This window comes from Genypterus blacodes, unplaced genomic scaffold (genome assembly GCF_046128005.1).
Source record: "Genypterus blacodes isolate CSIRO-AG114 ecotype Tasmania unplaced genomic scaffold, CSIRO-AGI_Gbla_v1 ptg000073l_1, whole genome shotgun sequence".
Lineage (NCBI taxonomy): Eukaryota > Metazoa > Chordata > Actinopteri > Ophidiiformes > Ophidiidae > Genypterus > Genypterus blacodes.
Window position 1 is genome coordinate 5,391,953 of NW_027466883.1, and position 15,076 is coordinate 5,407,028.

At 45.6% G+C, this 15,076-nt stretch overlaps 2 protein-coding genes across 4 annotated transcripts; one reads left to right on the forward strand and one right to left on the reverse strand.

Moving 5' to 3' along the window:
* Positions 1-81: 81 nt before the first annotated feature.
* rlf (RLF zinc finger) lies at positions 82-12,711 on the reverse strand. 2 transcript variants are annotated; one of them, XM_076157804.1, is made up of 8 exons: positions 12,467-12,711; positions 10,417-10,571; positions 9,181-9,262; positions 8,512-8,647; positions 8,185-8,387; positions 7,957-8,093; positions 7,656-7,797; positions 82-5,144 (listed from the first exon to the last, which is right to left on the reverse strand). In XM_076157804.1, exons 1-8 carry the CDS (start codon positions 12,644-12,646, stop codon positions 534-536), a joined length of 5,646 nt encoding a protein of 1,881 aa, XP_076013919.1. In that variant the 5' UTR covers positions 12,647-12,711; the 3' UTR covers positions 82-533. The 2 variants fall into 2 exon arrangements, with proteins under 2 accessions (XP_076013919.1, XP_076013920.1); XM_076157805.1 differs by lacking the exons at positions 7,656-7,797; positions 7,957-8,093; positions 8,185-8,387; ... (2 more) ...; positions 10,417-10,571; positions 12,467-12,711 and adding an exon at positions 6,176-7,578 and having other exon boundaries at positions 82-6,062.
* An 834-nt stretch (positions 12,712-13,545) lies between these two features.
* znf593 (zinc finger protein 593) lies at positions 13,546-15,033 on the forward strand. Of its 2 annotated transcripts, none has more exons than XM_076157509.1 (4): positions 13,546-13,612; positions 13,906-14,150; positions 14,279-14,341; positions 14,433-15,033. In XM_076157509.1, the coding sequence occupies exons 2-4, from the start codon at positions 13,951-13,953 to the stop codon at positions 14,557-14,559; spliced, it is 390 nt and encodes a 129-aa protein (XP_076013624.1). In that variant the 5' UTR covers positions 13,546-13,612; positions 13,906-13,950; the 3' UTR covers positions 14,560-15,033. The 2 variants fall into 2 exon arrangements, with proteins under 2 accessions (XP_076013624.1, XP_076013623.1); XM_076157508.1 differs by lacking the exon at positions 13,546-13,612 and adding an exon at positions 13,633-13,804.
* Positions 15,034-15,076: the final 43 nt, after the last annotated feature.

A 15,076-nucleotide genomic window follows, 5' to 3' on the forward strand; every position in this document is an offset into this window, starting at 1 on the left:
ACTGTCTGCTTATCTGGACAGAACACCCAAAGCAGCCGTCTTGACTTGAACTTGATCAAGAAAAACAAAACAAAGACACAATTCCAAAATTACAATTTTATGTGTATTTTTTGTTTAATTTACATTTAATTAGAAAGTGTTACATACTTCCTTGCCATCATCTGTCCACTGAATCCAAACACAGACTGGAATGGAAACTGAGGTGAAAAATAACCAAACTTAGATCTTTGCAGTGAATAAATGTTTTTTTCAGTCACATTTCTTTCGGGCGGAGGCCTCGCCACACTACTGACCATTCCTTTCTGAGATCCTGTACATTTATCATGAGCTATATACATCTGTGAGATCACAGCTGAACAGAATTGCTGTTATCTGTAATTATTGTTGAAAAGCTTCTTGATCGCTAAATTCTAGAACTTGGCAATTAAAAAAAACTTCCATCAGAAACTTCATACAAACATTTTTGGAGGAAAAGAAATACCGATTCTGTGATTGTTCTTTGTTGCCATCTTAAAAGATTTCTTTTTGATCAACTAACTTCCGAGGAGCATTTTGCCGTTGCTCGTGTCTGAGGGAAAGAGTTCAGGCAGGGCGGTAGCGTCGGGGTATACGGGTCGCTCCAGAACCACCACAGGTCTGAGGTACTGAAGCTGTTTAATGGCCAGGTCCCCACACCCAGCCAGGGCTTTGTCCAAGATGGACTTCAAGTTTTGGACTGCTGATAAGTCCCCAGTCAAAGCGAGGGGCTTCAGCAGAGGGGAATGAGTGCGTTTGTTGCGGGTGTGCGAGATTCCCAACTGGTTGTTCTCCTTGACGGAACAGCTGCGCCGGAAAGTGTCCCGCCTTTTGACCGGCGCGTCTTTGTCTTTAGGCGTGGTGTCTTGGATGAACTTCAGGAAGGACGATTCGAAGCCCATCGGTTTATAAGTAGCAATGTCGAAAGTGCGTGGCGAGGGGCTACAGGGCGGCGCCTCTTTCAAGTTTGAAGGTTGCTCCGGCAGCTCGTTTTTACGCTTCAGTGGCTGGCGAACTGGGGTGGTGGGCAAAGCTGATGCTGACCCGTTTGTTACTTTACTGGCGTCTTTGCCACTCGCCGCGTCTAGGAAGCCCTCATCGATTCTGAGGCGCAGCGAGGATGGCGGGGAGAGGTCGACGGTGACCGGACGGAGAAGTGCCTTGATGTTTTGCAAGCTGAGTGTTTCCTCCTGCTTGGGACTGCTCTGCGTCTCAGTGGGTGCCGGCGGCTCCTCAGGGTGCTCGGTGCTCGGTTCACCGTAGATCACATCGGCGGTGCCAAGGACGACACTGTTTTTCTCTGTGGGTGGTACTTCCTCCTTGACGTCAAGTGGGTACTGATTATCCTCCTGCGTGTCCATGCTGATGGAGTGCAGGCTCATAGGCGTGGACTGTCCCTCGGGGTTTTCCGGCTCTGCCTGATATTCCATTTTCTGAACCCCGTTGGGTTGACACGCCACAGTGGGCCTGGCTGACTTCCTCTGAATTAGTTCCTCCAGCTGCTCCGCATTAAAAACAAGCTTGTCCTCATTCCTAACAAACTCCTGGTGACTCATGCCATGAACTTTGATGTAGTGGCGCTGCATACTCTTCATGTATCGCACCACAGAATCACAGTCCTGCACCATGCACGGGTATCCAACACGCAGACAGCGATCCTGGCACATTTGTAGCGCTTCCTCGTGAGATCTGTAGACAAAACTGTCATACTGGTTTTTGTCCTCCTTGCTGTCGGACGCGCTGTCGTCTTCAGGAGCCGCCTCGCCCGTTTCCTCAGACTGTGCCGCCGCCTCCTCGGGCTTGGCCTCCCCAGGCGGCGCGTTGGGCGAGTCGGGCTCATCCTTCTGTGGACTCTGTGCGGTGACGATGAGCTTCTTTTGGCAACCGCTGACCGAGTTTTTGTGAGTGCTTTGTAGACGTAACACCAGCGAATCATAATATTCATAGTGACAGTAAAGAATATGTTTTTTAAGTGCGTTAGGTTGGCTGAACACCCGGGTACATCCCTCGTACTTGCACTGGATGAGCTCCGGGGGTGGAGAGTGGAACTCGCGCGTATGCCGGACCAAGCTGCTCTTCAGGTGGTACGACGCCGTGCAGTTGGCAAAGTGACACTTGTACTGGGGTTGGGGTTCGTCCGAGTTAGGGACGGGCCTCTTCTTGGCCGGCTCTTTCCGGACTTCGGCGTTCTGATACGTGTCGACGTCTTTTTCCAACAGGAGCTGCGAGCGGTTGTAGTGGTGGACCAACTGCAGGTGGCGCACTAGGCCTCCCTGAGTGGAGAAGGCGGCGTCGCAGTCCCTCACCACACAGTGGAAGGGTTTGCTGAATTTATCCAATATGTAGCACAGATTGTTCTTGGCGACCAGGCGCCTCGGGGTCCGGCCCTGATGCGCCGTCCCGTTCTCCGCCTCATCTCCCTTTTTCTCGCCGTCTTCTTTCTTATCCCCTGCATCGTTTTCCGCCTCCTCTTCGGAAGGAGAATGATTGTCAGAGTGTGGTTCGTTTGTGTCGATTGCACTTGTCACGACTGGCTCGGCTTGGTCCCACTCCTTCTTGATGGCTGTATGGTTTGTCAGGGATTGAGGCGGATGCTCTGTGGGCTCCGTGGCTTTGCTTCCTTTGTCCTGGACAACCGTACAGCTGATCCTCTCCACCAGTGCCTTGCTGAGTTTATGCATGTGGAGGTAGTGGGCCTTCAGCGCGCTCTTCTCTCTGTGAGTCTTGGAGCACAGCTGGCACGCGTACGGCTTAAAGGACGTGGTTTTCAGAGACGTCAACATTCTGGCCTGTGCAATGGTGTGGCGATGTTTGCTTTTATAGTGGCGCAACAAGCTGTAACTCTGCGCCGTCCTGAAACCGCAACTTTCGATGTGACAGATATATGGCTTAGCAGTGGCTAAGGTTTCACTACTGCATTGGTCCGCAGTTACAAGTGGCTCGCCGCATTTGGCCTTTGCGGCTTCTTCGTCGTCAGACTGCGTTGGCCTCTTCTGGAGGGATGAGACCGGCGGCTTGGCCAGGACATCTTTGTGGAGGGACGTTTGTGGCTCCAGGGCGGACGGGGCCGGCTCGCTGGGTTCACTTTCAGAGCCGGAATTCAGGTCAAGCTGGCTGAGTCCGATAAGGATTTCACTCAGGACGTCGTTTTTGGCAACGGTTGAGGAGTTTGTCTCGTCTTGTTTGAGATGCGATGGTGCGTTCCTCTCATTCCCACCCTCAGTCAGCTGAAGTGGACCTGCGTTCTTGTTTTCCCCCTTTTCCTCGCCGTTTGCTTCAGCATCCGTATTTGGCCCTTTGGTGTTGGGCCCTCGCTCTTTGTCGTGTTTGAACTCTCTGTTCTCCAACTTGAGGTGCTCTCTGTGTGCACACTTCAGGTGCCTTTGGACGTCTCGGGCTCTCGAGAATGTCATGCCGCACTTCTCAAACCCGCAGGTGAACTTACTCCCGTCGAAACACACGGCTACCAAGGTCATCGTCCCCTTCGGCTCTTTACAGCCTGCCGACTGCAAAGAAGAGGAACAACTCACCGGTGAAGAGGTGAGGTCATCCACACTCACATTCTCCTCGGGCCCAGTCGCTGTATCCTCCGACTTCTTTAAGCAGGCCGCCTCCTCTGGAATAATCTTAAATCGTTTCCGTTTGGACTTCCTCTGGGCCTCAAAGTCGTCTTCCGTGAATGTGATATTATGCGTTGATAGATGTTGCACCAATTCCCTTTTGGAGAAATAGAATTTCTTACAGCCGGGGCTTGAGCAGGTGAACGCGGCGTCTCTGAAATGCTGTGCTTCGTGGTGATACATCTGTCCCAGGTCAGAGTACGTGATGTAACAGCCGTTGAGCTCGCACTGGTAGTTGAGCTGGTAGCCGTGGGTCTGTTTGTGCACCAAGAGCTCGTTGGAAGAACCGAACTGAGCGCCGCAGCCCATTACCACACACGTGTACGGCTGATCGCCATAGTGAACCCTGCGGTGCTTGCGGTGATGGTAGGCCGACACGAAATGGCGTCTGCAAAAAGCACACTTTTCCCTCTTGTCCCTCATCTCGTGAAAGTGTTTTACGTTCTCGTCACCCTTGTGCTCGGACTTTAAGTGGACGTATAAGTACTTGGAATGTTTAAAGGTCTTCTTACATCCGCTTCCTGGACACGGGTACACGTCTCTGTTCTGCAGATTGAAGTGATGTTCGACGTAATCGAAAGTAACGTGATCGTCGTCGTCCACGTGCTTCGCTTTGAGCGACTTGGCTTGCTGCACGATGTGGTGCAACACGTCCGGATCGTGGGTGGATTTGTAATACAGCATTAAGGACGGGTCGACGGTGATCTCGCCCGGCTCAATGTCCTCGTCCTCGTCCGGCTGTTCCTGCGAGTCCTTTTTCGTTTCACAGTCCGTGGAAAAGTGTGTGTGATTCTGAATGTGTTCTTTCACGTGAGGGACGAGTTCCTTCCTGCTCTTAAACCTTTCCAAACAAACAGGGCAGGGGTGGTTGTCTTCTTCTGCATGTCTTTTGGAGTGGTGAACTATCTGAGTGTCACTAACTGACCTCTTACATATCTGACAGCAGAACTTAAGTTTCTGTGCCTCCGATTCTTCTACCAAGTTAGCGTTTTCATCGTGTTGTTCCAGATCACCCAGATGGCCATTTAGCTCGTAATGGTGTTCGGATTCTATGGCAGTCTCCTTTTCACACTCTGTCTCACGCTGTTTACTCCTCTCCTGTCCATCTACAACGTCCTCCTCTTCTCCTTCAGACTCTGGCATCAGCCCCAGAAGGGAGACACAGTGATACTTGAGGGTTTTCCAGTCCCAGAATTCAGGGTCAAAAGGCCAGTAGGCTTTCAGCGCGAGGAGCAACTCGCAGCGGAGTGAGTTGGGAATGACCCCTTTCTCCTGATCGTACTTCTGGTCTGGGCGCAGGTGGACCTCTTCAAGGCAGCCGAACACCTCCTGGCAGGGGCCGAGCAGGAACTCTGTGAGTAAGCAGCCGCGTAACACCTCAAGGTCATCTGGAAGAAGGCAGGTCACCGTCTTACAGACAGAGATCCTCGTGTCCAAGTCGTCTTGCCTTGGAAGTTGGAGGGCCTTGACACAAAGTTCCACGGATGAAGCCATACCCATCTCTTCAGCCTGGAAAGAAAACGGTAGCATCTCATTAGCTTTCATTTCCAAACGACACCACTTAACACATCACATTCCACTACTGAATAATCTCACGGTGGAAACGATTCATCATTATTTAATTTATCAACACATTATTTTTCTTGGAACCCAAGCCAGAAATATGTCTCAGTTGAAGCATCAGCCTGTAAGATTGTGGAGTGGGAGAAGTTGTAGGAATCACTGAGGGAACGAAAATGCCTCCATCCTCCCACTCCCACCAACTCCTGCAACTCCTGCACACATAACAGTAAACACAGAGGGTGCGCCTGTACTCTACACTGCTACTTCCAGCATGTAATCTCTTGTAAAACTCTGTTTAGGGTCAGTTTTACAAAACAAACAGGAAATATGATGAATGTTTCACATCATTGAGGTCGTACTCCATTTTTCTCTGTACAGATGAAACATTTACACAAACAAAAGGCACAGTTGATAGAAGTGTAGCATTTGAAAGCTTGCATGCTGTTTTGGAAGACTTAGTTAAACCCCTTTGTTTTGTTATTCGACAGTAGTTTTGAGACGTTTTATGTAGATGTTGATTTATGCAAGTGAGTCAGGGCTACTTGTGAAGGCACATGTATACGTTTAGATTTAGTGGCTTTATTAGTAGGAATAAATATTAAACTTGGTAAACAATATCTTGAGTGTTGGTGTTCACAAAAGCAAGACACGGTTTGTTTCTTTAACGTACAGAAAAAATACATATACAATTTGCAGTACATGCAGAATAACTAATGACATCATCAGCAGTATTTCTCCGCTCCTGAATGAGTCAACACTGTATGTGGGTCAGCCGGCGCTCTGATGTCCCCACTGCAACCAGGTCCTCAGTGTTGGTCTACGTAGTTCTGGGCCGTAGCTGTCGGGATGCTTCCTGTATACAAGCTGCACTCACACAGAGACGTACAAAGACATTAGACAAGTTTAGGGATACAATGAGCATTTCCACCGCATGTATATTTACATTCAAATTGTAAAAAGAGAGTACAAGTACATACCTGTTAAGTCAGTTTGGGAACCATTCTGGTCTTTGTGTTGTCTACATCAAATAAAGGCACGGCCGATGCTTCTTCCCTTCTAGCTTTGAATTCTTCCTCAGTCTTTGTCCATTGTCCTTGTTGCTGTGCGGGCAGCTGTTTCGGCCCAGGTGCTTCTTTTCGTGCCATAGTTTTGGCTGCGTATTTGCATGTAAATGACACGGGAGGAACACGCTCATTGGTCAAACGGAGGTTGAACGCATGTTAGATTTCAAATGGGATTCCAGCTGCCGGGGCACTTGAGCGTCCTTCAGAAGGCTCACCAGAAATCGGCTCATGTCAAGGGGCGCTCCACACACTCAATAGGACTTCAAATTCAGGGAATGTTCAATGAACGAAAGCTGTTGTTTGGTGAAAGGCATCGGAGCGAGTAGGGTGGGTAACACATGGCGCAGGCGAACATTAGCCAGTCTGTTACAAAAGACCGCTTCAGTTCAAAAGTCCTTTCCAGCCGAGACTTGATTGATGAAAGGTTATATTCCACATTCCACTTAGTAAGCTTCGCCAAAACACACAAGCCAGGACTGTCGCAAAAAATGGGCTCAAGGACAGAGAGGAGAGAACAGCTATCACTTATTAAACTGGGTCATTCAACTGCTCTGCTGTCATGTCAGTGACGTTTCCTTCCTTCCTTCCTTCCTTCCTTCCTTAGACCAACACAATAACGCTTTCATAGCCAGGCCTTACAAGTGGCACAGATGTCAGTTTTAAGTCCAAGTCTTTCAGTTTTACCAGATATTAACCTATCTATCTAGAACAGACGCCATATGTGACAACCAGAGCCTGCCCATTACAAAAAGTTACGCAACTAGGTTCGACCCAGTGTGGAAGCTCTTATGTCACCATCACAACAAACCCAGGAGGGAGTACATGGAGGGAACACACACGTGGTCGGTCGGCGGAAATTCCATTGTCATCCGGTCCGTGGCCACAGCACTGCAGGGAACAGCAGCAGCCCGACCAGAAGCCAGAGCTCTGCTGGCTCCCGGTGTGAAGAGGGAAACCAAATACTGGTATACTTTGGGTTTGTTGAAGTTTTCAAAGTTTTGAGATGGTGCTTGAGCCAGATAAGTGATGGAAAGTGTAAAGGGGAGACAATCTGGAGAAGGCTACAGACCAGCTACTACTACTCCTCCATGTCACCCCTTGTGAGAGTATATACTGTATGTGTGTGTGTGTGTGTCATAGCATACTACCCTCAACTGGTTTAACTGTGGAGATGATAAGATGCTGGAACAACACAGGAAGTCAACAGACATCTAAAGCCTATTTACATATCCCGTGCAAATTCAATCTGTCCATCGGGAGAAACATTTGAATGAGATTTAAATCAATGAAACAAGCGTGTGATGAGGACACAACATAGATGCGAGACACACAAAGTAACCGAGTGGATTCAGGCCGAGCGCTGCTAGATGCGCTAGATGGCTGCTGGGCTTACCTCTGTCTGAATAACTCGGACCAGGTAAAGCAAATGGTAGACTGTTTTGGCGATGGCGCCCAGCTGAAGGCACCGTTCCAGAAGAGATTCCAAAGATGGGTCGATCCTCCTTTGAAGCTTACTCCACAGAAGGGTCAACTCCCTTTTGGCCCCCCCAAAGAAAGACAGGAGACAAACTCATTTGAAATCATTCAGAAATCAGGAGTTTCTACCATTTCAATGCATGAATTACACCTGAAATGTGTGTGAGTGTTCCTATCCATGTCCCCGACCCCTTGATTCCCTGACAGTGTCTACACACCAGGAACAGTAAAGGTTCTGCTGCTGGAGCTGCTGTGTCAGGAACGTGGTACACAAGATGAAGGCGGTGTTCTCCTCCCCCTCCGTCTCCAGATTACAAGTGATCTCCAGCACATCTTTGCAGTCAAGTCTGGAAATCTGTGCAGGGACAAAATACAATATCGAATGCTGGAAGAGTAAATCTAGAGGAACCATTTGAAAATCCCGCTATATCATTGATATACTGTACCTCCATAATGGCTTCTTCGTTGGGCAGCAGATGACAAAGCAGGGCGACGTACGTTTGACGAAAGGTCGCTTGGTTGGAGATGAAGCTACATTCGGTACAAGATTTGGCCAGCACCACCGCCTTCGCCAATTCGCCCATCTTCTCCAGGTGCTTCACTCGCATCTCCATGAAGCCCTCGCCCTCCAAGCTGATATACGCATCCACTGGAGAAGACATGGGGAATACAAAGAGATTCTGCTTAGGGAACAACCACAACAGAGAGAGAGAGAGAGAGAGAGAGAGAGAGAAGGTTACAGCCTGACAGTGAGACAGATTCCAGATTCCAACCTTCTTCTGTGTTGGTGGACTGGCCGGTGAGGAGGGCGGTGAGCACCGGGTTGCTCCATGCTCCTCCCTCTCCTGTGATCTGGAGCAGAGCTTGGAGGTCTGTGCTCCCGTACTGCAGCAAGTTATCATGGGCAATCTGCAATACATGGATGCGAGAGGAGAATTAACATAAGACGCTTGCTCTCTATTCCTATTCTATACAATATCTATCTCGTTTGAAAAACGAATTGATTAACAATCAAACAACATATTCAGAAAATAGATCAAGCCTAAGGACCTTGGTAAACCAGTTCAAACGAGTTTAAGTTGTAGACCCAATTTTTGGACCTTAAATAGAGCAAGTAAATTATTCTAAAAGGCGCAGCTGATGTCTGAAGGAAATTTGACAGCTGAGATCATCAAACAATTAAACTAATGATACATCCTGCCAAACATAATGATAAATGCTAAGTCAAAGTTAAAGTGACAGCTGTTACAGGAAACGGCTGAGGGAAATGTTATGTATCGTTTTTGTCCTCTTAGTATTAATATCCATGTTACGAAAACTACATCACCTGGGACATGCCAGGTATTGAGCTCAGTTGAATGAATTGATCAAACCCTTCTTTCATTATCGTTTAAAAATCTGTCACCTAGCAACAAATCCCCTTTTGAAATGAGGCCCTTTACCTGCACAGAGTGGTGGAATTGAAGCCAGGCTTCATATGGGATTTCATTATCAGGCACTGAAAGCAACAGCTCAAAACAGCTCCTGGAAGAAGGAAAAACAAAGCACAATGTTTGTACAATCGCAGTTTTATTTTATTTTATTTTTCATCCCAGGCGGGCACGGACGGGGTTGTGTGACTGTTGGGAAGGGTCGGGTCTTTGGATGGGATATCTTCTGTGTTTTTCTCCCTCCCTCGTGTGTCCCCTTCCCCCTTTCTTCTATTGACCACAGCCTATGATGCGATCTGTAGCTGCCTACACTGCTGCTTGACATTATCCTGTAAAAACTGGACCTATGAGATAATTGAACCAAGAACACTGATGTCATCCAGGACTCCACAGGCGTCCACACTACTGTGCCATTTTCTCACAACCTTCCGCGGCTGTGGCTTCCTGCCATTGCTGTTTCACATTTAACTTGAGCAATAGATTGCCTATTTTGCCTCAGGGTTTAAGTTCCCCTTTCTCTCTCTCCCTTTGAAAAAACAACGATAATAACAAATATACAACCTTCTTTCTTTTCTCTATCTCTCTCCACTTCCACCTATTTCTGTATGCACACTGTCATGTCAAATGCTTGCTTCGATGAAAATGTACAACAACAAAAAAAATTAAAGAACTGGATAACAGTTATGTCAAGGGCAGTCATATTCCCAAACTATACGACTGTACATGAATGCATCAAACCAGAAGACATATTAATCCAGTCAAACCCTTCGCACAGAAAACTGCCAGTTGAGGATATTAAAAGTAAAAAAAAAATAATGATTTTGGCTACAGGAGAATATTATCAGCCCATTCTCAATCGTGAGAGCAGAGACTCTCTGTCTCTGTGATATCACACCTGTGTTTTAGGATCTGAATGGTGTTTGTATGCCAAGTGTTTGTATGTGTGTGTGTGTGTGTTATCAGGTTTCATCCGGTTAAGTGTTTTCTGAGCAACTCAAGCGCACAACATACTTTGCAAATTGATCCACTTGCAAATCTTTTAGCTTACCAACGACAAGCAATGCGTCGCTTCGTAGCAGCCCTGCCATCCAACATAGAGTACGTAAATTAGTCATTAATGCACAATGTCACAGGGTTTTTGACAAGTCTGCGAAATGAAACATTTCTGTGCGTACTGATGTTAACAATGGGGATTTTATTGTCTCGAGTCTTTAGGAGTAAAGTATGTTTCATATTACATGAACTCACAAAGCTAGTCTCTTCAACACCAGAGCCACTCTGTCAGACTCTGCGGTGAGGTGGGATCTGGCAGCAGCAAAGCAGTTGATGGACAGGCAGTAGACCTCTAGAAGAGACAGACCGTGTTCCACAGAGTTCCTGCTCCCAGCATAGTGCATCAGTGCCTATACAACACACAGAAAAACACAAAGCAAAACATTTGCAAATACGTTAGACAAGATTTTCAAAAAAGGGGGAGAGATCCTACGAGACAAACATGTCTGGGAAAGAGGGGTTTTCCCACCTATGGGAGATGTCAGTCTGTACCTGACTGATCCCAGCTGGCATTCTGTCTGGTGTGAGGTTTTCCTGATTGGGCCTGAGGGAACTGTTGCAGGTCCTCATCAACATTGCATCAATTCTGACAAAATTGTGAAAATGATGCCAGTCTGACCTGTTCTCTCTTTCTGACTCTGGGAATAATGAGAACTCACTATAAAATGGAAAGTTTCATTTTGATGGTGAAATTAAATCAATCAAGAACTACTTTAATATTGGATTGTTTGCTATTACTTTATTGATAAGTAATGAAAGCAATGATTTGGTTCCACATTCTCAAATGCAACAATTGACCTATTTTCTCTGTTTCATATTAGGGCTGTCCCATTTAATTGATTGTAATAAACAAATAATAGTTGCAAAATACATGTCATCGATTATTCAACACTATGACCCCACACTTCAATTGTGTTAAGTAACAAAAACAACTAGTTGAAGTTCAGAATCCTTCTTTTATTTAAACCACCACGATGTCATATTGGTTTGCATCATAACTCCTTTGTTTACAGTAAATATTTCCTTAGCTGTCCACTGTCTTTAAGCACAAAAATATTTACTAGTTAAGACAAGCGTGTGTGTCACCTCCATGCAGCTGGTTAGGAAACACATTAAACCATCACAGCACTATCAACATCCCCCCAGAGTCCCATTTTGCAGACAGCAGGTTCCTCGCTGCCTGCTGCCATTCTTGTCTACGGAGTTACTTAATTAATTCCCCTCAGTCTAAATATACAGATCCTTCTACGGGGACAACAGCTCAAACTCTGGAGACCCGTATCAGTGTGCTAATTACATCTGGACTGCTTCCGCTTTGAAGAGAAAATCAGATTTAGACTCAAACTAAAGCATTTTGCCCCTCAAACCAAAATGTTTAATTAAAGTAGATGTAAATGCACAGCCAGTTGATAGAGTGGCTTACTTCATTTTCTTATGTAGATTCCCTTTGGCAGGAAATAAAAACTTCACTCCACAAACTTCCAATGATGAATCTGATCCTGATACTTGTGCAATAGGGAATTTCCCAGATTTGATATCCAGCATGGTTTCCTCTCACATTTCTGTCACAAACACTATAGAGTGTGTGATTATGTTCTGTATAATAAAGTATAAATGTAAATCTTGCAACTCCATTGTTATTGGATATGAAAATTGTTCAAACACAGGGAGTGACACAGCAATCAAAGCCAGGGCACATTTAGTTTGCTTGAATCAAACACCGGTAATCGATATCTATAGTAATATGTGCAAATACTAGACTGATCTGCAGGCGATTATGTTAGATAGGAGATTTTGATAAACCAAAACACGATGCCGCCCCGCCCCGCGAGCACGCATGCATGGATTTATGTGCGTTTTGTCAGCTGTAGAGTCATCGGGTGCACATAAAACATGTTATGCATCACTATTTCACCAAATAATGTGTATCTGGGTTTGATGGATGCAGCCTAAGGCCAGCTGGCGGTTTAACTTGAGCTAGGAGACAGCGACACTGTCAGCATCACCCGGGGACCAAATGCGTGTTAATATCCTTAACCTAACGAGTTATGCGGTGAATTACATGCATAAGGTAAACATGGAGGGAATTAATCTCTACTCCACTGCGGTGTAGATACAAACACCGCCTGAACGTCAGACATGCAGCCAGCGGGCCAGCGACAGCCGCCTGCAGGCAGCAAGAAAAACAATCCTGGGGCAACTAAGCTAAGCTAATGGTAGCTTCAATTGTGCATGTACACATTACCTGACAGAAGTTGTCGCAGTACTCCGTGGAAGATGCCGTGGATATTTCTTGCTGTCTTAGCACGTCCTCGAAGGCTCTCAGGGTGGCCAGCAGGGTTTCCATTGCCACTAGAGTGTCATCGGTCGTGTCCAGGGCCCCGTCGCTCCATTCGGGCTCTGGTTCGACATTATTCTCCGCCATCTTCGCTCTCCGCCACGGCGCGTATGCAGTGCAGCCCGGTGACGCCTTCAAATGCTGTAGGAAATATGCGGTTAAGTTCACCTGGATGGGCCACAGTAGAATGATACTGTGGCTTAGGGGAAATGTGACGTTTAGGTGACAGAGAACACGGAGGAGCTGTCAGACACCAGTGCCTGTGGCAGGTGTTGCATATGGGTTTATTTACATATCGCAGCCCATCTCCGCCTCTTAATAATAATTAAGTCCCCCTCCTCAAAAATAAAAAATACATGATTTCTACTAAACAAGCGATAAGATCAGGGAATCTTTCACAGTAGGTAGATGTCTCCGTTATGACCCAATATCTTTTATTTTCAGAACGTTTCTCAAATTTCCGAGTGTTTCCCATAATTATGACTTCGCATTGCACTTTAAAAAATAAATTAAAATTAAAGAAATGCTTGGATTTGGAAGTGTTGAAAATGACATTCAATTTGCACATTTCTAACAATGAGCATTATTATGAGTCGTCTAAATAGATTGACGTTGGCCAATGCATTGGTTGAACTGCTTGAATGAAAATCGAAATGGTTTCTTTTCCCAATCTTCGATGAAAGGCACCTCATTTAACACTGGAATTTACAGAGTTCATAAAGGTAACATGACCATAAATGATCTACTGCTCTTACTGCTAAATTGTGAATTCTTAATAACTGCTCATGCGGGTGTGTTTGTTTTATGTTTATATTGTATATTCTAATGTCTTATGATTAATGAAAGAAAGAAATATTATCACTAGGACATATCGTTTTTTTTATTGCTTTGGATGTTAAATTTAAGTATGAGAACATTTGTTCATTTTATAATTTATTTACCATGGATTGAATTGCTTTTGTGGTATTTGGTGCCCTCTACAGGCGGGCGGGTGCATGCAACACTTTCTTGACCCGGATGTGAATTTCCCAGTCTCGGCCGCATGGGTGAAAGGTAAGCAAAACTGCGATACGTGTTCTAAGGATTTTATACTAACAGTACGCCTATATTGTGATTGCCCCGTCATGTGAGAAAATCGATTGGTCAAACAGTTTATAAAGTAGTACTGAACAAGAGTTGAAGACGTGGAATAGCTTGTTTTAGCTTAGTTTGTGACGCAACTGGGTTCTCGGCGTTGTACAGAAGGTCCGCCTAGTCTCTCTTGTCAGTTACTAAATCTATAGATCGTAACAACAAAGCAGAATGCACATTTAACAATATATTCATTTAAATGCCCCCCGTTTCAGTCTTATTTACAGTCTGGAACGTAACATTTAGTCCAGTCAGGCACCATGGGAAAGTCGAAGCAAACAAAAAACCACAAGAGCGACAAGAAGAAACACATTGCTAAGACATGGAAGACAAAGCGAAGGACGAAGGACCTGGACCAGATCCACTCAGACCTGACGCCAGAGACTGCGACCAAGTTGCTGAAACAAAATGTGGACTTGGATGTCACAGGCTGTGCTCAGCATTACTGCCTACACTGCGCGTAAGTATCTCACTGTTTGTTTATCTGAGGTATCGGACCACTGGGTAATACATCTGCTCTCTATAATGCAACCCAGACAGTGATCACTCCTAAATTATGGTGTTAATAATGCCTTTAATGTTTTGCAGGAGATATTTTGTGGATATGAGATCCATGAAAGAACACTTCAAAACTAAAGGGCACAAGAAACGGTAAGATATCTCATCTGCAATTGCAGAGTGTTTGTAAATCCAGTTTCCCAAATGTACTGAGAGTGTGTGTGTGTGTCCCTCTCTTCTTCAGTCTGAAGTTGCTCAGAGAGGAACCTTACACCCAGGCAGAGGCAGAGAGAGCAGCAGGTATGGGCTCGTATATCGCCCCTAAATCTGTGGAAGTGAAGACACAGACTGTGGAGGAGGACATGGACTGAAAACCTGATTAACCCAGAGACAAAAGCATTGAAGCCCTGGATAACGCTCCTATATCTCACCATCACAAATCGCAAATGCATCATTAATTGCTTAGCGTGGCAATTGTGATGAGGGTGGTTTGATAAATACTGAGACTTATTTCAATTTCAACTCCCAATGTTATTTGTGAGAAATTTGGTGTTTAGGTTCCTCAAATGCATTCATTTGAGTGAAGTAATTGCAATTTCAGGCTCTGTGCTTTGTCATGTGCAAAGTAAGATGAACTAGTTTAATGTGCATTGTTAATTACTTCCTTGCTGGCTGCAAATTATAATTGTGCCTTTGAACTAGATCAGCGCCCACCTTACTCAGTAACCCTACAAGAACTCAACAGAAAAAGGAAATTGTTCCTTATAATAGGTAATCTTTTGCAACATGTATGTAAATACTATTGTTATAAATGTGTGGAATAAATACCTACTATACTATGAGTAGATTCTGTCTGAATTATTCAGTAGCATGACAGCATATCAGAAT